Source organism: Falco peregrinus, chromosome 14 (assembly GCF_023634155.1).
Source record: "Falco peregrinus isolate bFalPer1 chromosome 14, bFalPer1.pri, whole genome shotgun sequence".
Classification (NCBI taxonomy): domain Eukaryota; kingdom Metazoa; phylum Chordata; class Aves; order Falconiformes; family Falconidae; genus Falco; species Falco peregrinus.
This window is the reverse complement of record NC_073734.1, coordinates 22678742-22704318: the sequence shown is the minus strand read 5'-3', so window position 1 is coordinate 22704318 and position 25577 is coordinate 22678742. Positions and strand designations below refer to the sequence as shown.

At 46.8% G+C, this 25577-nt stretch overlaps 3 protein-coding genes across 3 annotated transcripts in view; 1 reads left to right on the top strand and 2 right to left on the bottom strand.

Annotated features, from left to right (window-relative positions):
• The window catches only part of NECAB2 (N-terminal EF-hand calcium binding protein 2), an 88057-nt gene extending 87070 nt beyond the window's left edge, over positions 1 to 987 (bottom strand). Inside the window, exon 1 of the mRNA XM_013296035.3 lies at positions 661 to 987. The gene's annotated coding sequence lies outside the window, so the exon portion shown is untranslated. The remainder of the gene's footprint in view (positions 1 to 660) is intronic.
• PRMT7 (protein arginine methyltransferase 7) overlaps positions 1 to 25577 on the top strand; it is a 165435-nt gene that overhangs the window by 8681 nt on the left and 131177 nt on the right. The gene's annotated exons all lie outside the window — the stretch shown is intronic.
• On the bottom strand, positions 13368 to 24548 carry OSGIN1 (oxidative stress induced growth inhibitor 1). The gene is made up of 6 exons (XM_005233488.4): positions 24392 to 24548; positions 20036 to 20138; positions 17383 to 17519; positions 16869 to 17060; positions 16445 to 16536; positions 13368 to 15772 (listed from the first exon to the last, which is right to left on the bottom strand). Exons 2-6 carry the CDS (start codon positions 20118 to 20120, stop codon positions 14779 to 14781), a joined length of 1500 nt encoding a protein of 499 aa, XP_005233545.2. The 5' UTR covers positions 20121 to 20138; positions 24392 to 24548; the 3' UTR covers positions 13368 to 14778.

Below are 25577 nucleotides of genomic sequence, written 5' to 3'. Positions count from 1 at the left end.
TAATCAAACACCGAGTCCAGCCCAGTCACTGGGGTCACAAGTTTCTGATCCAGGCTGAGGCAAGCAGGAGGCTTCGAACATCCCGTTTCATGTCACATTGATCTTAGAGTGCTATGCTGGCTCTTGCTTTGAGACAAAATGCAGACTTGGACTTTAAATACCTCCAGAGCCTCTTCCAACTACAGTTACGTTAGTGAGCAAAACCTTCCCCTCTTTTAAAGCACCCTGCTTGCAGCCAGGCACCCCCTCCTGCTCCAGGGCCAGCCGGCAGCCACGGGGGGAGTGGGCTCAGCCCAGGTGGGAGACCCCCCGCGTGAAAGCGGGTGAGCAGAAGGGCTTTTCTGAGTACTCAGCCCCCCCACTGCACTCGTTGCTACAAATGTAGACCGGGCACAGTGTGAGAGTTCAGGTTTTTCCTGGTCATAATCCTAAAGGCAACCCATGGATATCTGGGAAACTCATCAAGGGGAATTAGCTGGACTAACCTGACCATCAAACAAAACTCCTGCAGCATTAGGAGATCACAGCCCCCACATGCCCAGACTTCCCCACAGCTCTGAGATGTTCACCAGAGCACTACGAGGAATTACCACCATAAGAAACAAACATCAAATAAATCTTTAAAAATATATTAAAGCACCAAATCATAAAGAGACTCACCTTCCAAGACGTACCCAAGCTCGTCCCGGAGAAGGGCTGGGAGCTGTGTGGCTTCTTCCAAGCTCCCAGCAGCAGCCCAGCTCCCGGCTGGGGCTGTGGGTATCCTGTGAAATTCAGGACATTTGTGCTGAGGGCTCCACACCAGCCCCAGGCATGGCTTTCCCTCCCCAGGGAAGCTGCCGCTGTTGAGTGGAAACCTTAGAAACCAAAGAGTATTGAATTGTTGTTATTGTGAGGTGCAGGGATGCAGGCAAACAGCAGGTAAAACCCCTCTGCTGATGGCTGATAAAGAAATTCAGGGGGCAGATGGTTTTGTTTGGGTATTTTTTAGCCTGCTTGTTTGGGTGATAAGAAGGCATTACCCAGCCCTGTCGTTTTGGCAATTGATAAAATGAGCATTTAACCCCAAAACCAACACACCCTTGGTTTAAAGTTACAGGCCACTCACAGGTAGAGCCTGTGAGAGTGTAGTTGTAGGGAAGAGATGCTGTAACATTTTTCTAGCAGGTTTATTATTTGTAATAGTGTTCACATAAAGCAGACCAAAATATTTTCCCCTTCAACATGCAATTTAAGTCAGAACTTTTAAGAACCCTTGGAATAAGCTAATCCATTTCTGATGACCTTTCAAAATTACCCTTTGTTTCCTGTGCCTGGTACACCTCATGTCAGATCATATGTAACAGCATAAAGAGCACAGAAACAGGGAACTGTGGACTTTCAGATTTATAAGCCTGTGTGCAGGAATGACCATCAATTAAAATTTTTTTTTGAGTTATTGCACCTAAATAAATTATTGCCTCTTTATAATTGACCTCTGCAATTGCAACATGAAACTGTCAAATTACATCACTTTAATGGACAAAATGTGTCTGCAAATGTATTGAAATTAGAGCAGTCAAGCTTCTTCATAGCAAAAGTGGAGAGGGAGGGACTGGCCTTTTTCCCATTGCTCAGGCCCTTCATAATTAATTTCTAAAGTCATATATTTCCTGACCTTTGCCCAGCAGATACCACTTCTGGACAAATTTTGGGAGGAAAGGTTTCCCCAGTTTGTTACTGACAATAAATACTGTTAATTACTGACCGGAGGCTAAAATCTGACAGCTTTAAATGTAAGAAGGACTCCCTCTGGGGTACACCATGTAGGCACGATGGCAAAGCCCCTCTGGCAAGAGCCCGGGCAGAGTCGCAGGGCACGGGCAGGATGCTGGCTGAGAGCTGTTTAAGGGGATGCTCAGTGCAGAGAAATAAAATAGAAACCTTCCATATTCTGAACATATTTAACCTGTGGCCAAAACTGGGAACACGTGGAGGTTATTCAGAAGGGCATAAAACTTGCTTGAGCATCCCTTTGCCTGCAGCATTGCTCCCTGTCCTCAAAGCCAGGCCGAAACTGCAGAACAGGAGCGATTTTGGCACGAAACCTGTGCCGAGAGAGGCTGCACCCACAAGCCAGGCTGGCTTCACACAACCCCAGCACCACGCTGGAGCCCCAGGGTGGGAGCACCCCCCCCCCCCCCCGAGCCTCTCGGCGGGTGGCCAGAGGAAGAGTTGGATGTGAAAATGCCAGAAAGCCTGGCAGGCTGTGCTGACACTGGGGCACTGCTCCAGCAGCTGCCAGCTGGCTGTGACCTGCCCTCAGCCAACCTGGGGACACCCGGGACCAAATTTCACATAGCTCCAGTGTTTGCTGGTCTATCTATCTACACAGGCGGCTGCGCGCCTAGGTGGGATCCCCAGGGGTGAGGGATCACTGCCACAAGCACGCTCAGTAAATGAAGTTCAAGGTAAGCAGATGGCACAGCAGCAAGCACTGGCAGCAAGGAGAAGAGGTCCGTCGGGTGCTCCCCAAAGGGTGCTCACTACAAGTTCCAGGAGTGAGCTGGTCTTTCATGTCAGACCATCAATTTAGTAGCACACTCAAGGCTGCTCCTCACTGCTTAAGCACCAGGCACATTCATTTTCCCCACAGCATTTTATTTGTCCTTATTCGCTGTCCTCAAAGTGACAGAAGTGGGGAAATTATTTATATTTCACACCGCTCCAGTAATTATTCACCAAGGGTTTGGATGAGTAACATCTTCTGTTTCTCCAGTCCTGCTCACTGCTGGACACACAAAAAAATTACTTTATGGGTGTGATATTGGGTTTCCTGGCTGTGGAGCTATTTTAAAACGCTGCTGTGTTTGCCACTTTGGGATCAAACTCATATAATTTAATGGGTTTCACTGAGACATCAACAGGCCTGCAAGGCAGCTATTGATTTCCCACAACAAAGGGCCACTCGATGTAATTTGACAGGATCACCATGAAAGTGACTTTGAGCTGCAGGTGCCGGGATGCACACGGGCGAGCGCTCGCTGGGATCTCACGGAAAATGACCCCCCAGGCGAGGCAGCTCCTGAGCCAGCATCCCCAGGGGAGTGTGAAGATGAGCAGAGCAGCAAGTGCCTTTCCCCCACCACCACGACCAAAGTCCCCTCCATCCCACAAGGCCAGAGCTGGAAAAGAGCCACCTCCATCCCAAGGTGTCACCCTCATGAAATGTCACAGCTGCAGCCTGCGGGCACCGGAGAGGTGCATGCCAGTGGCACGGCATGCAAGGACATCTAGTGCCTGATGCTGAGGCTGCAAGGAGGCACTGGGTTACCACAAAGTGTGGTTTTTCCGGTGGTTTATCTTCTTGCAGCAATAAAAAGTCCCCACAGACCCAGCTCCAGCTGTATTCCCGAGGACAGGATCCCGTCAGGAGGGTCCCTGCCAGGCTCTGACATGTGTTTCGCTCCCCAGCAGCCCGTGCCCCCTTGCCTGAAACACAGCTCCTCTGGCAGGTCCAGTTTGGGCAGATTTGGGCCACTTCCCCAGCCGGGTTCAACACACCCCGCGCAGTTCGTGGGGTACAGCAGGCAATGCGGCACAGCTGATGAGAGTGTGAGATCCGTGTCTTCATCTGCGCACAGTGCCCACCTTTCTATTCCTCTGTCCTGGGAACTTCTCAAAGTCCAGCACAGCTCCAGCACCCTGGCAGAATGCTGCTCTGGGGATAGAGCTGACCACACGGTTTGCAGCACAAAAACCCAATCTTGTTTTCAAAGGAGATACCCCCATCCAAACTCTTTGTAGCCAAGCTAAAGCTGCTTGGGTGACACAAACAGGGCTTGTCAAGCCCTTGTACAAGCAGAAACACCATATTCCTGAGGATAATCTAAGCTACCCACAGTTGAGGAAGACTTCAAAACAATCTCACAGGGCTAAAAGGTCAGAGCGCCCGGTGGTTTAGGCACACAGTGTGTTTGCGGAGCACCCAGCGGAGCACTGGGACACACGATGGCAGCAGCCGCCTGGCCGGGCCCTGCGGCACCTGCAGCCGAGGTCGGAAAATCATCACATCCAGGTGCTGCCCGCAGGTGCCCCTGCCCACCGCCCACCCCTTAGCAGCCTTCACTCTGTAAAATAGAGATTTTCATTAAATGAGAGTTGGTGAGAATGGCTGGAGGTAGGGAAGGTCCCACCGGGCCACGCAGCTCAACAGGGAACCTGAAATAATTATGGGTTTGGGATGTCTTAGTCTAGCCCATCCCCACAGGCAGCGATGCGTCCCTTCATGCTTTAAAGGACATTTACTCTGCAAAACTGAGCCTGCCTCGCAGCGAGCCTGCTGCAGCATCCTCTCGGTACTGGTGAGCTTTGCAGTCGGGAGAGGGAGCTGCGCTGCTGTGGGATGGATGCACGGACACTGCAGGGAGGGTTGGAAGCCTGGTTTTGACCAGACCTTGCAGCATAAAATGATAGTGTTTCCTAAAGAAAATATTGGTTGAAAGCGGTTTTAATTGAATGCATAGATATTTTTTGAGTTGTCTTCCCCTCTCTCCTTGAAAGTTTTAAAAACCCCGTAGCTATTCACAAAATTGGTGCAATTTTATGAATAACTTTAGGGTTTTTTAATCACTTTTTAATGAGTTGGCTACTCCCATCTCGGTGCTGCCCTGCTTGCACAAAGCCTCTGTGTGACAGCCCAGCACCGCAGGCACCCACCCATCCTCCCCCATTCCAACCCCCATCTCTTTACTGAAGGGGAAGATCCCAGCTCTGATCATCCCACTGCCAACTGCATCCCAAGGCGCATGCACACAGGTTTTATCCTCTTAGTTGGGGTTTGACTCACACCTTTGGAAGCCTGAAACTCTTTCCTGGCAAAACCTGTCCCGACAGTTTTACCGCCCTGTGCAAGTCCAGATCGGTGCTTCGGGATAGGCAAGACAGCTAACCACCTCTGTGAGAACGTGTCTGTGCAGTCCAAACCCAGATAATGACATAACACGATATCCAAAAGACCGTGATGGGGAAGACCTCCACCTTTTTTCTGTGCAAACACCCTGAGCATCGCTGGCAAAGCCTGGGCTGTCTGCTCCTGCTGCCAGGCCAACATGCAGAGCCCTCCGCCCAGCAGACAGCAGCATCTTTTGGGGGCTCCCAAGCACAGATTTCCAGAGAAACCCCCTCTTCCAGCACAGGCAATAGATATCTGGAGGGGTTTATCCTTTCTCTGTCTGCTACTGATTTCCCACTGCAAGACACAGGGTGGCAATTAAATCCCAGGCAACTCCAACTTTGTAACTTCTGGAAGAGCACAGAAAAAAGATCCAAGCAAACCACAAATTTTAATGGTAAAAGACCTATTGTAATGCCTTTCCAATGGAGCATTCGTTCCCAATTTCTAGGAATTACGAAGCTAATTATTTACCACATGACTTTTCCCGTGAACATGGCAGAAATAGGGCTATTAAATGAAACCATGCTATATTTATAACTGCAAAGGACTCCTGGGCCACCCAGGTTGTCTCAGTTCATTGAAGCAAGCTCTGTCTCAAAAGGAGAGGTTTCTTTCTCAGATTCCTCAACACCGACCCTCGCATGGTAGAATCCCATTTCTCATGATGGGCAGCCAGGAAGCACGAGCAGTGGATGGGACGTCGGGTACCAGGATGCAAGGCTCCCAGCTGACAGGTCTACCAGCAGTTTTCTTCAGGTGTCACTTCAGGTTTCTGAAGAGTGGCTATATTAAATAGCAGAATAATGCTTGCATCCATGAGTGCAGAAACACAGACATCTTAAATTGCAATGAGATAAATAACCTGAATTGCTGGTTTTCTTCCTGGCAGAGAAAACCATGCCTATGGGTTGCATCCATGGGTTGTTTCAGATCCTCATTTGGGATCCCTTTGTTTCTGGGCAATTTTAGAGGGATTGCCCCAACACGCCTCACCTGCTGTCTCCAGAATAAATCTGATGCCTTGCAGTAATGTTTCTGAGGGTTTCTTTACCAGATGGACAATGTGAGTCACAGCAGATTTATTGCTTCACCTTTGCCTCCAGGATTATGACAAGTGACCCCAGAAGCCTGTTACAGACTTGAAAACCATTCCTCCTCCAGCAGATGCATTCTCAGTGCAACGCTCCTGCCCTGCTACATATTCTTTATGGCTGTGAAGCATTTCTAGCCATTAGCTTCAAACCTGTAAAAAAAAAAATAATCCAGAGTCATTTATAGCGTTACAGGGCACACCTGAATGGCCCATTGCAAACATAATTTACACAAAGACTTTGATTGCAGCTGGCAGATGTGGGTCTCCCAACAACTGCTCCGGAGAGGAGCAGGCATGGTTCAGTCCTGAAGAACCAGCAGGCTGGAGAACACTGGGCTGTTGGCTTGGGAATGGTGGAGCAGGGCCAGGAGAGGGCATGAAGCCTGGTGAAAAGCACCCAGGCACCTGCGTGCATCATCCTGAAAAATCTGAGTATTAGGGAATCGGAAGAATATTGAAATTGTATTTCCATATGGAAAATGGATTAGTTCTCTCATTAAGCAGGGGCTGTGGGGACCTTCTAGCCTCGGAAAGAGTGAGAATGTGGGGCTCATTACCAGAATAAGCACTTTCATCCCATGCATTCCTGCTTCCCTTATCAGTACAGTATTCAGAGACTATTGGGACTGCTCATGCAAGGAGAGGAGGAAAGATGGGTCATCCATAATGATATTCAGCTAAAGTAAGACTTTATTATTTCAGCTGTGGGATTGCTTTCAAAGCCCTTCACCTAATGCTGGGAAAGCAGCACACGCTCCACTTGCAAACAGGGATTTGCTCCAGCAGAGCTGCGTTGCTTCCTCTGCAGCGAGCTGTTTCCCAGCACACGGACGGAGGGGTATCCATTACACTCCTTAAAGGAAGGGGGAAAAAAAGCTTGTTGGAAATGGATGAAACAGAGCGTGAGGAAGGTCACAGGGGACAGGCAGCCTGGGAACAGGCACTTCCATCTCCCTTTGATTTGCTTTCCATTGTTGCAGGGTGAGAACATTTCACTTGGCCAGCTCTGGGCCAGCTCCCCTGTTATGTCATATCCAGATTACTCAGTAGATGAGGTATTTGGAGCGTAACATCAGGTAGATAACACTTGTTTATATAACTTATTGTTTTTCTCAGACACTTGCTTCTCCATCTTCCTGAAAAATATTTATAGAAATATTTATGTTTCAGAAATGTGAACTCACATATATCAACCTCAGGGTGACAGCCCCCTTCACTGTAAGATGGTACCAGTGGCTGCTGCAGACCTCGGCATCGCCTGGGAATTTTTTTTGCTTCTTGTAAACATCAAACAGTTCACCCAAACCAGAATTACGCAGGGGAAGCGACCAGTTTTAGTGAAATACAACCCTGGAAATGTCTCTCAGCCTTGAGCTGGAAGTGCTAGCCAAAAAGAGAACCAGAAATCACCCCACAATCCCAGAGGCTACAGCCTTCACCGCGATGTCAGAGCGCTGCGCCTGAGGCGCTGCTACAAATCCACGATCACACACTAGTTTCTGCCTCTGTTTATAATGAAAAATTTCCAGAGGTCTTACTTCCACCTCTGTGTAAAACAGAGGGAGGATTTTGAATACTTAGTTTTCAGGGGAGCAAACCTTCTTTCTGTGACACATTTGGTCAGGTCAATCAGATCAAATTATCTATCACAGAGGTTGCTGTCACAACGTGCTGCCTGAGGCCATCTGAGCTGTACCCCAGCCAGCAAAAATGCTGCCCCTTAGTCACGCTCCTGGGAGCTCTTCTGCTTAAACCTCATCAAAGCACAATACGGGGGGTGAGGTATGTTTTTGCAAATAGGTTACTTCAGGCAGCGTCAATCATGTGGGATTCATTCATCTGAAATGCCACCCTTCCCTCTCACTGCTCATGTGTCTTATTGCTCATTAATTGCCTTAATTTCCTGGGTAGCTGCCAGAGATGCTGTGACAAGAGCAGCATTTACAGGAAAGCTGCTCCAGCCACCCCTGTGAAAAGGGGTTTGGCAAACAGGTGCTGGAAAGGGCTCAGGAAAAACTTTGTTTGCAACATCTGAGCTTGGGATCGGTGCTTCCACCGCAACGTGCAAGACAGGCTCTCACCCCTCCGGCCATGCCAACACTGTCCTTCCCAACCAGCTGCAGGAAAACTGCTGGGGAGTGGATACCCCGTATTTCCACTTTCCCTTTCCTTGCATTTTCCACATGCAGGGTCAGACCCCACCGAACCTGTCCCACCCACACGGCCCCCAGACTCACGCAGGCACCCACACGTACCCGGGGGGCTGCCACCCACCACCCTCCTGGGAGCGAGCCCACAGCACATGCCACCCACAAAGCTGTCCAGAAGCGTCGGCTGCGAAATCCCTCTCGCCCCGAGCCACGACATGTCAGCATCTGCTGCCGCTGCTGCTTTTCCCAGGCTGCGGTTCGGTAACACAGTAAATCCAGCACTGGCATCCCAGTGACCAGATTTAAAAAAAAAAAAAAAGAAAGGAGAAGAAAAAGAAAACTCAGCTGCACAGCACAAGTGATTTGCATGGCATAAACTTCACACTGGTTCAAATTCGCTTGGAAACAACACCGCTAAATTAACTTTGTGCAACTCAAACTTTGTTCTCCGGCTAACTCAAGTCAACTCAAATTAACTTTGTTCATCATCTTTGCAGCCACCGTTGCAGCTTGGGAAGGCAAACCTCTCGCCCTCCTCCATGTCACAATGCACACCACACGTACCACTTTCCTCCCGGCTGGATGAGGCCGTGCAGCCCCTGTGTCTCCTTTGGTCCCCCAGCAGGATGCCCTGCGAGGGATGGGCTGAATCCAGCACAGCTCACCGTGCTCCCAGCACTGCAGCCACTGGGGTGCCCACATTCAGCATCCCACCACCTTGTCATTCAGTTTGCGTTTAAACTGCAAAGTCAATTTATTACCCCAGAAAAACACCAGGGAATTTTTTTCCGATGTACAAATTCCGTGGCTTTTTCAGCTGAAAGATCTATCGGTTGGTTTTATTAGGTTTGAAAGCTACCTATGCCTCTGAGACCGCTGCTGACTCGGAGTTACGGTAATACTGGATAACTCGGGTATTCATGCCAAGTTGCAAATGAGGTTTGCTCCGCTGGGCTGGCTCTCAAAAGGAATGAATGTTTTAGGCCTGAAACTGTGTCTGATCTCATAAAAAAGCACCGCTCTCCTGGTTTTCTATTTCTTTGCCATTAAAGGAACGATTTCACCCTGCCCTTTGCTTGTCCTCTGGTTAAAATTTGCCTCCCTGGCAGAAGGCTCAGTGGGCTATAAAAGCACAGCTCAGATCTGGAGACTTACCCAATACAACATCCCAAACTCCGCGCTTCGTCATCAGCGGTAACTTTACACGTTCACAACCCCTGTTGAACCACCTCTTCACTCCCGGCTGGCAGTTAGCCTCTCTTCCCCAAGCCGAGCCCCTCCGACTTGGCCCCGAGCCCACCCCAGGGCCAGCCCAGCTGTTTGCCCCAGAGATGCTGGGCTGTGATCGGCCCCACGGCTCGGCCAGCCACCGCGGGGACCGCAGTGCTGCGTGGCTGCATCCCAGGTGGGAAAGGTGGTTCCTGTACTTATTTCACCAGCCCCTTCCCTTCCAGTGAGACCGAGATGTGGAAATTCACCTGCAGGGTAAATAATCTTAAATAAATAGTGCTTTCACCTGCCCAGCCAGCTTTCCAGGCCGGTGGTGGTGCCAGTTGTGGAGCAGGGCCACGCTGCCTGTGCACGCATGCTGCCTGGCTCGGGATTCCCCTCCGCTCCCCCCTCTCCAGCCTGCTGCGGCGTAGCTGTGAGATCAAGCAGAACTGTCAGCAGTGCTTCCAAGAAAGGAACGCAACCAGAAAAAATTGGGCTGGAAAACAAAAGCTGTTCTGCTTCCTTCACAGAAAGTTCACGGGAGCTGCTTGCACTGCTTTCCCCCCCAGACAGGCTCCGTAAATCCATGTTTTGGTAGGTCCTGCTTCGCTGAGCCAGGCTCTGTCATGCAGGTGCCCGTACGGAGCGGAAGGGCACGTCCGTTCGGCCGAAGGCAGAAATGCCGTGAGACGTTTTCCTTCCCACGCCAGAGCAAAACCTCTGTCTCCGAGCTGCGTAGCAGAGGATCCAGGTTTTGTCCTGGCCCTCAGAGCTTGGTCCCCAGGGACAACAAAGGAAACTCTTCCTGGACAGCGGATCCGTGCAGCTTTCCAGGCTCTGGCAGAAGGCAGGATCCAGCCGAGAATAGCAACTAAATTCACGCTCCCTTTTCTTACTCCCCACTTCGCCACTCTCTCGTGGGGAGCTTGCTCGACCCTTGCAGCTTGCTTCAGAGCCCTGCAAGTCAGACGTTCTTCCCTGGAGCCTCCAGGCTTGGTTCCAGCTTGAAACCCTTTCTGCTAGAAGCGCCCTCCACCCCCTAAGTGCCCCCCAGTTCCAAGCAGCTCAGCGCAACCTCAGGAGCTGTCAGTCAGCAGCGGCGACACGCTGGCTGCTGGGCTGCCCACAAATACCTGTCTTTCACAGATCGAGGGGGTTGATTTCAGTCTGCAACTGTCTGACAGATCCCTCGGGGTCCTGTAAAGCTGAGGCTTGGGCAATCGTGGGACTTGCCGTGGATCGTAATGCTCTGGGGACCTCTCAACTAGAGCGGTCCGGCCAAGAGGTGTTTGGATGGAGTCCTGTGCTCAAAGAGAGAAGTGTGGCCAAACCACGGGAACGCTGAACAACCAGAGGGGTTCCCCAGACTATTTCACTGAAATAATAATTTCAATCCAGATGATAGGTAACAGATGGCTCTTTTTACAAAGAGGGTACCCTTCCCTTCATTTAAGAAGTGAAAGCTGACAACAGACGTGCTCTGACATCTCCTGTCCTTCACTACAGCAAAAAGTCGAAGCAGTAAGTTTGTACGTTAATTGCATTATAAAAGGTACCTGAGTTTAGACTTGTACAGTCAGTTCTGCCACACCCGTAAGCATGTTTGTTTAAAACACATCAGCCTTGACTACAAGGACTCACTAGCACAATAAAATCAAAAAAACACAATTCTATTTTTTTTTTTTGTCTTTCTGGTAAACTTCAAATCCTCGTTTCTGTTCTGGGTGCATGATTTTCCACTGTTCCTGGCGAGTGCCAGCGGGGTGTCGGGAGCTTGTTCTGCAAACACACAGACTGGGGGCTGGTCGGTTCAGGGGGGGGAACCAAAGGAGGTGGAGGAGCCCCGAAGGACAGAAAAGGGGGGGCCTGACGTGGAGCCCTGGCTGTGGAGCGTTGACATCAGCTCTCAGCAGCAGCCAGAAGTCTGAATAAAAACACCAAACCTGCTCGATCAGAACTGAGCAGAGCGAGGAGTCGCTCGAGGCCTCCCAGCCTGACCTGCTCTGGTCATCATGGCTGTAGGAGATTCCCACTGGGCGGCGTGGAGAGGACACCACAGGACTTGTAGGGGACAGAAAAACGTAGCAGAGTGGCCTCTGGTTTTAAACAGCCAGTTATCCCACCGAGGTAACCTCACATGCAGCGATGGGAACAGTGGTGAAAGCATTTAGCATCTCACGTCACCACCACAGGTGGAGCGTGACATGCAGATGGCCTGGGAGGAGACTTTCTTTCCCTGGTCCTGTCACATGCTGTCGGTCAAGGTTACGATGCATGGGTGAATCCCCCACATAGCAAAGCTGGTATCTGTTGACTCTCACAGCTGAGTGTTTTGGAACAATTCATATTTGCCACCCTCGATACGGAGAACTGAATGACAACTTGGATTAGCACCCCACAGCCTCGCCCTGAGGACCTGGTGGTCGTGGTGGTGGTTCACGCTGCCACCTCCCCTACGGAGATCCCCTGCTTTGAGATCGTTCGGGGGCAGAGTGTAGGCTATTTTCTAAGCATCCCTTGTGAAAAACCGCTTCCCTTTCTGGTCCTACACGGGGCAGGCAATCGGCTCATCCCTCTTGGGCAAGACAGCCGGCTATTTAAAACACGGTCACCCAACTGTCCTGCCGCAGGCGCAGGCTGCTGCCCTAGTTAGGAGGTCCCCAGTGCAGGGCAGCTCGGATCACTGTAACGCAATACGGGATGCAGGAACGATCAGCACGATCACTGGCTCTGACCTCGGCGATGGGAAGAGCAGAGTTTCACTTGACACCAATCCGATGCCCCTTGTTTTTTTTAAGATGCCCTTTGGCTTTTGTTCTCCACTTCGTTTGCTTTGGTGTAGGAATTGGAGACCTAGCCGAAAATGGGTATTTTTAGAAAAGTGGACGTTGATCACTGGTCTTTCTCTAGCAAACGTCGGCTGCAGAAGAGGAACGGGACAATCCTGCACTGCTTGGGAGTCAAGAGGAGCATAAGGTAGGGTGAATGGCGGATCAGCTCATCTCTTCTGGGGAGTATCCAAAACATGTCAAATGGCACAGGACCACATTACCCACACGCAGGAATCCCCATATTGCCAGGTAACAGATTCAGGGGAACAACTACCACCTCATTTGAAACAACGCTGCCAAAGAGAGCCCTGGGGGCATTGCCACCCCTCTGGCCAGTGAGCAACACAGGCCAGGAGCCTCGTCCACACCACACTTCTGAGGCCCCTCCAGTCTCAGCCCTCAGAGCAGAATGAGAATTGGTGGGTTAACACATTGAGCCAGACTCTTCAGAGCTGTGCAGTGAAAACAAACAAACAAACCCAAAACAACAACAACAACAAAAATCCAAAAACCTGAACCACAAACCAGTCAAGAGGCAGTAGATAAGCTGCAACAGGGACACTTCAACTAGTTAAGAAAATACCCCACAATTCTCAACAAAGGTGGTCAAACGTTGAATGGGGCAATCAAATGTTGGTAGAGCGGTCACTATGCTGAGAGATACTCAAAACTCTCCTCAAGAAGGCTCTGAGCAACCAGGTCTAACTTCAAAGCTCGCCCTGTTTTAGTGGGGTTGGACCAGAGACCTTCAAATGTCCTTCTGATCTAAACTGTCTTATTGACATACTGGACTAGACCCTGATTTGGGATGCTTCCAGACAGGAGAAGACAGCAGGTAACAGGGAAGAGATATAAGATCTCCAAGGCAAGAACATGCTTTCAAATAGTTTGCTTTGGTATTGTGTTTTAGCCTCACAAGAGAGAGACGCTGCCAAAGCACTCTAAAAGGGTTCTCCATCCTGTGGGAGAGAGGAAGATACACAGAAAGCAAATCCATAGCGTTGTGCTCCCAGGGAGCAGAAAGATGCAGGATTTAGCAGGCACAAACCACACTCCGGTGCTTGCCAGGAAGCTGACCGACGGTTCATTAGGTCATCTCTGGGTCAGAGATTCAAAGTCAGAGTTAGAAAACAAAACACGGACTAAGTCTGAAATCACTTTATTGAAAAATTTCATACAAGAATAGTAAGTGGTAAAAATATTCAGGTGTGATACAGCAACACCACAGACAAGCTCCTCACACACCTCAACCTGAGGCTGGTCCACTGTCTCCACATACTGAGCTTTCCAGAGACATCTGCAGCACCCTGTCGTGTCATGACATGTCATGTCAGTGTGTTTCAGTGCAGCACAGGGAGCAGAGTCTGTCTTTACATCAAGTAAGATTAGCTAGGACTGATTTTTCCTGTGAGAAAAATCCTGTGAGAGGTATGAAAGGTCCTGTAGGTCTGTTGAGAATGCTGTTCGCAATGTAAGGCGTCATTCCCACCCACCCCAGCTCAGCCAAAACACTGACTGAAAGCCTGTAACAAAATATCTTGCAAATAAAAAACTTTTAGAAAACTAGCATTAAAAAAATTGCTATATATAGCATAAAACCATCAAAAAGTGACTGTGCCAATTTCCCCTTTACACAAACAGAATTTTATTCTATTTTATTCTTTTTAGAAAAATCACATTACATTAGACATTTACACAATATATTGCATCTTTCTGAAAAATTCTGTGCAGCAGAAGCCCCCCCATACAGTACCTGGGCAGTTACAAGACAGACCAGTAGCTCCCCTTTAGTTCTGCTGTCTCTACAGGAGCTGCCAAGAATTTGGTTATTGCAGTTTTAAGATTTGGAAAGTAGAAAGCTGCAGGGTGGCAAGCCAAGTGTTTGTAGATCAGTATCATTCCTTCTGAAGAAGGAGAAAAAAACATCACAGGAATCTCTTGATAAAAAAGATACCACATATTAGTTGTTGCTGGTGTCAGTGTTGACTGTTTCTATGTCAGTTTTGATTTGCAGAGTACCACTTCATGTGCCAGAGAGGTACCTGCAGCATCTTTCAGTAATTTCTGGCCTACTAAGAACATACAGCCAAGCCACTGGAGCAAATAAAACCACGTTGGTTTACTTTGTTTCATGAAAAAACACTGTAAGACGCTGACAGACACAGGGTTGTCCGCCTGCTGTCTGAAAACAATTAACATTAATCGTTCCCCAATTCAATTTCCAGCAACCTGGGAGGTGTTACATAGACGGGCAATCCTACCTTGCCCCTACTCTTCCAGGCATGAAAGTCAAAGCCCCTGCAGCCTTCATGCACAGCCACGCAGGAAAGGAGCTGTACCCCAGGGACCGAAGGTACTGCTGTGTGTGAAACCCACTCTGTATTTGGTGACTTGATTTTCTCAAATAACTCAGTAAGAACTTAGTAACTCTTTGCATAACCTTGGAGAATACCAGGAGTGGGCTTTACATTGGAGGATTACGTATCAGATGACTTGCTTCTCTAAGAAACCAGCAGGAACCCATTCAGACAGTTAGCACAAGGATATTTTTTTTTGTTAGGGGGGATTTTTGTTTGCTTTCTTTAACAGAGAGCTGGCAACGGCCAGAGCCCCTCCCTGTACAAAGCGTACAAAGTTATCTCCAGCTAGGGGTCCTAAAGCATAAAGCCCTTTCTCCTGAGTGCACTCATAGGTGAATGGGTCAACATCTATGGGGTTCCTCTTTGGATTGACTGGTTGGTCACTGTCCATTGCCAAGTCCATGCCATTATTTGGCAGAAAGGAGAGGTTGGGGTTTGAGCCAGTCAGAACAAGAGCCATGGAAATTTTATAAACTTTCTGGCAGCCATTCTTGTCCTGACAGATACATTTCTTGTCCTTGCTGAAGGATAGCACGTGATGTTCAGGAAGGCTAACATAACACTCATAGGGCCCAGCACACGCAGCTGACTGTTCTTTCATCATCTGATGGACTTTGTGGTATTCGGGGTACATAATTTTGGGGAGCTGGTTAAAAATAAGACCTGGATCACCGACTCTCCTCCGAAAAACATGGATTACTGGAATATTGCAATGGTGAGCAAAGAGAATCGCATCAGCAGCTGTCAGACCAGCACCTACAATCAAGACTGGATCTGACATGATGCCAATGTTGTTGTTCTTCACTGCTTCCTCTAGGGCAGACAGCTGGTGATGGACATAGGAAAGGTTCTCTCCCTTGACCCCAAGCCAAGTAGGACTATCATATGTTCCTGTAGCTAAGACCACATTCTCTGCATAGATGGAGAAGGGCTCTTTATCACCTTTCACAGTTCTGAAAAATCCATCCACCTGAAAAACCTCTGCACTCTTCTCATTGAAATTCCCGAATGAGTCACTATTCTCCTGCAGATCTTTCTGTGCGCTGTTGGAGATGCTCTCTGCGCTCACTTTCCTCACAGAGACCACAACAGTACCGCATCTGAAATTCTTCTGCAGTCCTTTCTTCATCACATAGTGTTGGTAATATTGAGCAATGTCTTCTGCTGTGGCTCTATTGTTTCTGAGGCCTCTGTAATATAGTACAAACAAAGGTCAAGCAGCAGTTAAGTAAGAGACTGGAATTTCTTCCCTCTTCCACTGAATGTATCTAGAGCCATCTACCCTGGAACTACCAGAGAAGACTTGTCTAGTTTCTCTGACTTGAGCAAAGTTACTGCTGGTACACAGAGCTAACTCCGATCCACAAGCTGTTGGACAGAGGCAGCTTTCTCTAGCATGAACCCCAACCCTAAGAACAAGGTTGCTCATTTATGCTTTCCTCTCACATCTTGCTTCCATTCCGTTTTTAACTCCTGGACTTTTTAAGATTAATTGTTACACGTCTCAAGAGAAGCACCTCAGAGACTGCACAGTAGCTGAGCTGATTATCCTTGTCATTAGGGACAGCAGCAGTAGGCAAAGAAGTCAGATGACCATGCCTTTTCCAAGCTTTGTTCCAAACTCATGGTCACTGTGATCCGTCTCCCCAGTGGGTGTTGAGAAGGACACATTCCAAGCAGCACTGCAACTTGACCTGTACCACTGAATGCAGAATGGACTTTTACTGGAGGGTGGGAGGGTGTCCCTTCTCTCACTAGAATCGTCCACAACAGATGGTGGCTACATTCAAGAAGTCTACTCCACTCCAGGTTCCCAAATAACCCCTAGATGTTTGCAGATAATCACACCATAGATATCTTACCTCCTTTTTTGCTTTAGCCAGTCTTTGAACGGGAGATCTGGGAGTCCCATCCATTCCCCTCTGCTCAGCGTAACCATAGAGCCCTCGATAGACTGGAACAAGCAACATAGTAAAATGACTTTCAGTTATTTCATGTAAGAAATTAAATGCGATTTTGTATGTTTCAAGATGGCACAGATCACAAAATCAGTGATTTCCTCTGATCTCTGCCATGGATGAAACGATCCATGTTTTCCAAAAAGAAGGGTAGACTAGAAACATAAATGCCTCTCCTGCTCTTTTTCCTTTTAGACTTTTGCTTGTTTATATACATATAATGAAATGTGGCTGACTGGCATATTAGAGGAACTTTTGCTTCTCTAGTCAACACACCTGGCTATCTTACAACATGCAGACCTAAGCAGTTAGGATTAAATTCACATACATGCCAGGCACCTCCAGGAGCGTTTCTGCCAAGGACCAGATGGGGGATGGCTCTGTTGGTCTCGTGCCACCAAGTGAGGACAGATTCTGCTGTTCCACCAAAGTCTGTGTCTGGACGCTGAAGAGCATCAAACAGAAGAGCCACAGGGCTGTGGGATCGTCCCTCCAAGCCTTCAGACAAATACTCCAAATCCTAAGGAGAGGCAGATCAGATGCTCAAAATGCATGTCTTGCCAGGTAGCAGACAACTTGTTACTCCAATATTTCCAGTCAGTGGTTTTGGTGTTCTGTGATGCTCATTTACTGTCACACAGACCCCGTTACTGCTCAAGGGATACCTCAAGGATCTTAGCAGCTATGCTGGCACTTCATGCAAGGGAGATCTGAACAATTAAAAAGTACTTTGCTTAAAGCTCATTCTGTCTGGGTACTTTGAAATTCAAATGAGGTTATTACTTATATTACACCCCCAGGATGCTTTACTGTGATGTTATACTGTTTCTCTTTACACAAACCTGGTCCAAAATGGAGACATCTGGTGCCTCTTGCAGCTTCCTCTGGAGAATGGGATGAGGATGAAGACAGTCTCTTTTGAAGTAAGGGATGTTGCCTGACAGCAAATACGAGAGACAGATTCCTGAAGGTCCATTCCCTAAAAAAACACAACAGAGAATTTATACTCCTGCAGACCAAGCAGCCCTTTGAGGAGTGTTTCTAATCCAGCCCAATTCAAAGGATACAACACTGCTCTGGATACAGGGGACTGTCTATTCCAGGTTGACCACTGAGCTATTGGATGGAGTTGGGGAAGTCATTTTACCCCCATATGTCCCCTTCTCCTCCTCTATATATATAGTTGTGTCTATTTGCATTGCAAGGTCTTCAGAACTTGCTGAAAAGACACTGGATTAAATAAGCCACTTGAAGTTTGAAGCCTCTAGCACACTGATAAATTGAGTTATTGCTCATTAACTTCTTAAAAGATTTAGAAACTGGTCACGTACTGGCTGGGGGCCTCAACTCTCCTGGATGGACATTTCATCCCAGTGCAGAGTGTTCATTGTGCACAGGATACAGAGTGAGTCCAGAAAAGAGAGCAGATATTGAAGTGAAGGGGAAACAGCTCTGCTCAGTAAGAAATCCCATCTAATATGGGATACCTGGAAATAGCAGCTTTGACTAACAGGTCTTGAGGACGCTTTCACATGGGAATGAGCCCTACCATGGTACTGCCATCAGTGTGTTAAGGAAAAAAGTCTCTCTGCTATGCCAAGACAACCCCTCCCCTCCCCCCCCCCCCCCCCCCCCCCAGAATACAGCACTCTGAACAGATTACTGGATGACTGAACTCCTGCTGACCACCCAACAGCCAGTGGAAAAACCTGATATATGTGACTCTGAAGCCCAGTGAGAGCAGCCCGTGGAAAGTTTTCACATGGCTGCTGTCCAGCATGTTTAATATTTTACAGTGTCTGCACAACGAGGTGTCAGGCTCCCCGGCTGCTCAGGCTTTGCTGCTTACTAGTATGTGACTAACCACCATTACGTCACGCAGTGACGATGCAGGGGAGGAGAGCTGAAGTGACACAGCAGCCTGTGTTGACACAGTGCCTGTGCGACATGCGTGGGTGACTAGAGCAAAGGCTGCTTCTTGGGGACGTGAAACAGAGGGAGGCTCAGGCTGTGAAGCTAACAGTGAGCTGAGCTGTGCGAAGGGCAGTACGGGTCACAGCTGGGGCCAAAGTCTGCTGTGCTGAGCAAGGACTAGCAGCTGCAGGTCAGCCTTTGGAATATTCCACTTGCAGGAAAATTATCCAAAACCAACAGCAACAGAAATTGAAAGCAAACTAAATGCAGCTGTAGTAAAATATAACACTTTCCAGGTTGCTTCTTTGCTTTAGGAAGTACAAGGAGCTACCTAAGCCAAACTTCAAGTGCACAACTCCCAGCGACACACAGAGGATTCACTTTGAACCACGTGTAAGTATGATATGGATGGTCACAAGTACAGCTGCCTCTGCGGCTTGAACTATTCTAGAAAGCAACTGCCTTCATGAGGCTGCCAGCAGAGCACAGGGAGCCCCCAGCCTTCCTCTAGCAGGGTCTGGGGAAGTAGCTGAAACCTGCGAGCAATGTCCAGCTGCAGTGAAATAGCTGAGCTGCCTCCTCAGAGCACTCATCTTCACACTGGTGCTTCTGAGGTTTAGTGACATCCACACCGGATCCCTGTATAGGTGCGCTAGGGATGTACCAAAATATCCTCCCTCCCACCCAAAGACTTGTACCACTGAACAGTCCACAGTCACTCGACTAGAACCTGCTGCTAGCAGTGTCCTTATCAGACTTGCTGTTAGCAAGGATCTAAGGGTGATTTCTGTGGTGCACTAACTTTGGAATAGCTCTCTTGGGTGCTGTAAATGAGATAAGGAAGGAACCCAGCTCCACAAGGTACTTAAACACTTGCTCAGATAAACAAGGTGCCACATGTGCACTTGAGCAGAACTCATGGTCGGTCACAGAGGGGAAGGCACTGACATCACTACTTGTGCTTGGCTCCAGAAATCACCTCACATTACAGAGCTCCTCTCCTGCAAGGGAGACGAGACGGTTACTACATAACATGTTTCCTAAACTAGTAGAAAATCCACAGCTTCTTACTATTCTATTAAATCTGTACAAAATCAGTATAGCTGACTTGCTTTTAAAAGAAATCTGTGAAAAATTTCAAGAAGCTTTAGAAAGCGCTCCAGATGCTGTTAAACACACACAATGGGGGAAAAAGATGTCACAAACCCACTTCCAATTCAAGCACTACAGATAATCACTTTACAGCAAGTTGATTAACTATCTGTAGTGAAAAGGTTTCAAACCATTCTAAATATCCAACAGAGAAAAACCAGGCCCAGCTGAACTGATGCCGAAAGGGTTACCAATTTTACTATTAAAGAGGCGTGTGGTTTAGCTGGTCAAATACCCAGTTCCCTACTTCCCACAGCTCTTAGTGGCCTTTTCCTTGGTACCAGGGGAAGTCTGGCGGTCAGGGAAAGGATGCAGAAACAGCAGTCAGGCATTGTTTGAGTAAGAACACGTGGAACAAAATGTGAAGACAGCAAGTCCAAAGTAACGATACACAAGAGAACGCAGTAATGCTGGCAGGAGAAAGCTTACCTATGATCACAACAGGCAGTGGCTTGAACCCACTCTTATTTTGGGGTCTGGTCAATAATGCATACATCTTCCCGTCTGGAAGCATTTAGGTGCTGGAGTCTACCTGTTAAAACAAATAAGGTTTGAATTATTTGCTTTTTTGACAAAAAACCCTGTGACTTTCTACAGCCCCCAAACCCAGGTTGATCTATTATCCTTGCATTGCAGACCATCACGTTACACTTCCACACTCAGGACAGGCCTACTTATCTTTTTCTCCTCCTGCCCCCAAAACCAAAGGATGATTCCCTGATTACACATCAAAAAAAAAAAAAAAAAAAAAAGGGAGAGAACCCTGATCTTTCTCATCTACACATGTCCCTCCAGAACAGCTGTCAATGTTGGTAACCCTCTGACTACAGTAACTGAAGTGTTGCAGCTTGTTAATGAAAACTTCATTTCTGCCCATACTGTGCAGAAAATTGTCATAATTATCATGAACACTTTGTACTTTTTAAAGCAACTTGTGCATTTATTTATAAGTAGAGCAAACCTTACTCAAGACTTCTCCCCAAAGGCTGCAAACCTCCTGGCTGCATTTTCAAATATGTATCATTCCATTACTACAGGGTTTGTTTGAAAAGTGCTAGTTTAGGTCCTGAACCTTCTTCCTTAATTTTCCAGAAAATAAAGTTCTAGGTCTGAACAAGTAAATAACAGGTCTTTAAAGAAATTACACATCATCATTATCTTGCATACTAAGGTGTCATTAGAGTGGAATCTACAAAAATAATTAATCATTATGCAGATATTCAGTGAACAGTGAATTAAAGTTTTTTGCCATTCCTGCAGGAATCCTACCATGTTAAATAATTGCTTTAGTTTTCCAGGGAATTCCACTACACTGTCACTAATCTAGAGAAGTTAGAAGTTATTTTTACCAGAACAAACATGAGGTTTTGGGAAGTTGGCATATGCTTTTAAGTTACTCTACAGAGAATACAGTCTTTTATAAAAACATCTATCTCATTTTGGAAAGCTAAGTAAAAATCCACTGAATGGCATGACTTTGTTCAGTAGGGCATGCTCTCCACAGCCTTTTCAAGCGCAGAAAGATCTTTGGCAAGCGCACTGCACCCTTTCATAAGGTCTGGCACTTCACTGCCCTTGACACAGATATTGCAGCAAATGTCATCCTGCAAGTGTAATGCTCCACTTTAAGCCTGACATTTACATCTCCAGTGACTACATTAATGCGGTTAAGACCCTGGTGATTGAATGAGCAGCCAGAAAACTATAGGTGAACTTAGGACTTGCAGAATCCCAGGGTTCAGGAAGTCTTTCAAGTGCATTTGCCTGCAAGTACGTGGTAATTCTCATATACGCCAATATACAGCCATTGCTGGACGAGACACAGCTATTCCAAGAGGACTGGATTCATTCAAGTAGAGAGGCACATAATAAGGCTTATGAGCTGAATTCCAAACTAGCAGCTTTGTCCAAATTTTTGGATCACAGTTTAGTAGCTCTGCTTGCCTATTACCACTTTACTAAGCATTAGTCGAAGATTCTCATGCATTTTGCCTGACAGTGCAAGAACCACTCAAAAGACATAGTAGTTGTGCTTTCTAATTAAAGTCATTTCGAGCATCTGGCTTTGAAGAGAGCTGGATTTCAAGAAAACTTAGGTTCCCCGTTTAATTGAGACTCCAAGGTAGATGCATACACTGCAGAAGATGAACACTTTGGTGTGCTGTGTCCGTACCAAAGCATGCATCTAACCCTCAGAGCACATTTAGTCCAACCTTGCTAGCTTCAGGAGCACAGCCTAACTGCCCAAGTATTTCCCCAGCCTTTTGATTTTTTTTTTTTGTTGGTTTGGTTCCAATCACAAACCAACCAAAAGTTGATTTGGTTCAACCACATGAACCAAAACCTGCACCACCTTCAGCAGATTATTGTGTAAATTTACTCCAAAATAATTCCCTATCACAAAGCTCCAGAGTTGCAGTTGGTAGAATTCAGCACTAGCAGCTGGGACGGCCAGAGACACCAATGGAACAGGACACTGGTGTGACCAGTAAGGTATTCCCCTCAAACCAGCTAAACCACAGCACCTATTGGGAGGTTAGCAGAGGGTTCTTCTCCATGGTAGCAAATGAAGCCCTCTCCATGGCTGTACTATACAAGAAGAGAAATTCTTCTTAATTTTCCCTAACACAGAGTGTACATCTTATTTCTGTGAAACTACTGGGAGTCTGGAAGAGGGAACCAAGATATCTGGAAGCGACTTTCCAGGCTTCTGCTCCACAGCACTCTGCAGCAGCATGCATGGAAAGACTGTATGCACTCTGTAGACAGCGGTAACCCAGCAACACCGGTGAGATTTTTGCTGGAAGCAAGGACTGCTGAACCAACCCAACACAGCACATGGCAACAGCTCCAGGAGAGCAGCAAAGCCAGCACATAAATAATGAGCCTGCAAGCCCGTTTGGAAGACTTGGGCGCAAAGTCATACTGTTGTGTGCCAGCATTTTTCTGGGTGACTCTGAAGGGGACAAAAAAAGGCACAGGGCAGAAGTCAGCTTGGCAGTTCTGTTTGCTTTAGAGGAAGGTGGCCTTGCTCCTGACCATCGCACCATGCCACCCTCTCCCATCCTGATAGCGAGCAAAGCCGGCAGCTGGAGGTTCACTGATAAGGCTCCCTCATTTCACCCTCCTCCATTCTATACCTTCTGACAGATGAAAGAGAAGCATTTCCTGGAATTAACGCAAACCTCAATGGCTAGATGAGCAAAACTGTTAGTCTGATGAAATTACTACATCCATGCATATCTATACGTGGCCATTTTTAGCCATGGTTTTCTTCAGGATCTGGGTTCACAAAACCCCATAATGACCGCTTTAGTGCTATGTGCTCTGTTTCCTGGAGTTTTGAGACTGGACAAATCTATCAACACAAGATTAACCATCAGAGATGCTTCTGTTTATCCTAGCATGTCTCTACAAATGGGAGCAGTCCCTTCCACATACTATAGCTGCAATCTCTGTAATTCATAGTTAATAATTCTTTTTAAGTAGAAAGTGAATCAGATGCTGAACCTGTTTATAGCTATTCCCATCCTGTCGGCTAAATGTTTGACTCCTGGGAGTAAAACTGAGCTCAAAGCATCTCAGGCATTTCAGTTTCAGGCCAAATATTCACTTTTCCTTCCATTAGAGGGTGGATTATTTTAATGTTGTTTTTTTTTCTGGCACAATCATAAAATCAAGGGACCACACACCCCTCAGCAACCTGTACAGCTAATGCAGTGTAGCAGATGAAAGCCTGTTCTTGCAGGGGCTATTGGAAAACACACAGGACAACGAAGTTCATTCCAAATCTATACAGAACTAGTTAGCAGCAAGATAAAGCCTAAGCTAACAAGAAACCCAAGACCGCTCTTCTCACCCTCCTTTTATGTAGAGTAGGCTGCTGGGCACTCACACGTAAGTCACACTGATCCCTGTTTTGGCTCCTGTTTTAGACTTCCTACTTTAAATGGGTGTCTCTTTCCTCCTCTTCATTTGGGAGCATGCTGCAAACTCCGCAGTTTATCTCCTCACTGCTTCCAAAGCATTTCAGTGTCTATGTGATGTTACATAATTTTCTGGCTTGGAAAAGCACCCAGCTCATTCTGGGCTAAACTCTGCATACCTTCCCGACACAGCCTTAAGCCTAGAGGGACTACAACCCACATAAAGTTGCTCAGTGTGACCCCTGGTAGTTCCAGGCTGCCCAACTGAATCAGGTTTTAAGTGAGTAAAAGAAAATGCAAAAGATGCATGTTGCAACACAACGACACTAAGTGACCTTTAGCAGAAATAAAAAGCCAAGTTACATCTGTGATATGAGAGTAGCTCTCTCCGTAACATCAATGAGGCTTTTCAGCACGTGGGGAGAGTCCAAGGGAGCAGGGCAGTCAGTATATCAATAATGGAAGAGACTGAAAGAGTTACCATGACACTTCAGTTTAAACAAGAACAATTCTAACACAAATGCAGCAGTTTTCTTCAGCTTCATTTCTTCATCAACCCATTCATTTTGCCAGCAGCTTTCAAAATCTTATTCATTAGTGCTTTTAAAGAAAAAAGCAGCATTTGCAATAACTTTTATATTTTATACTTTCCTACCAGTTTCAGAAGTTTGTTTCCCACCCACACCCCAGCATTATCACTTACGTGCCAGGCCAGTTACCCCCCAAACACAATTATAGCATGTGGAAAACATTCAACTTGATGGTACATAACAACAATACCATTCTCAAAACACCCCTGTGATATTCAGGAAGTAGTCTGCCAGCCAGAGCTCTCCACATTTACTTATAGCCTTCTTACCTTTAGCAGCAGGTCCGATGAGAAGAATTGGGATCTTTATGAAAATGCCTGTACAGTCAGGAAAGGAAACCAAACTACAAGCCTTGAATCCCGTCTCTGCTCTAAGACAGCTGTTTAAATATAGTAGGCTACCAGCACTAAGAGAGGAGAGGAGGAGCTGAAATGAATGGAGGCGGAGCAAGGAAAATACTTATAAGCATGAGTCAGCAGAATGTTTCCCTTTCCAGCTTCTGAATGAATGATGTAGTGATCTTCCTTAGTAATGTTCAGCTGACTACATGACTACAGCAAAAGCAGGCTTCTAGGAGCCATGCAGGGCACAAGTCCTGCATTGAACAAATATCTTCATTTTTAACCCTCTGGGCAAATTAAAACCTGAGACTTCAAAAAATGCAATGCTTCCTGTGGAAGAACCGGCTTCTTCCTCTGTACTTAAAAAGAAAAACTGCTAGTTTTAATTACAGGTGGGAATAAAAGTGAAAGGATAGTAGCACTGTGTGCTTGCTTTAAAACTAATCTTTTTGGCCACAAAAGGACAAGAAAATGGGATTATTTTCTTCCTGCTTTGGATGGTTTGTGGTTTTAGTTTTGCCTTATTCTATCATCAGTATAGTGGTCTGAAAATACAAGAATTCAGTTTATATTTTTTTCCTCAGTGAGATAGTCTTACAAACCTGTTGCACAGTAGCAATAAAATGAGCTCAGTTACTTCCTGTAAAACTTAAAACATACCAAGATGTTAATCCAAGGTATCTTACTCAATTCAGTGGAATAATCCATCGAGCTTGCTAAATTTAAAGTGCCCTTAGCAAATGAAATAGATTTGTGCCAGTGTTCAGTTCAAATAGTAAGTGCAGCATATTTTTATTTCTGAGGCCATCCGTTTTCAAACTACAACCTCCAAGGAATCAGGAGGACTACTGATACCAGTTAAGATGCCTAATTTCAATCATGTGATACAAGAGATAAAAACAGTTCACAAGAAAGAATCCTAAACTCTCACAACCCACATCAAAGTAGGATACTCCATAATCTATGTTAATTCCACCAGAATAAATTGTTTTAATAAATATGAAACCAGTATTTCACTTAAAATTTAACTAGCAGTGATCCCTCTGAAAATCTTGACTCAGTAAATACCTGTCAGACTGAGAGGTGGTTTTTTTAGCATCTCTTTCAAGTGTCT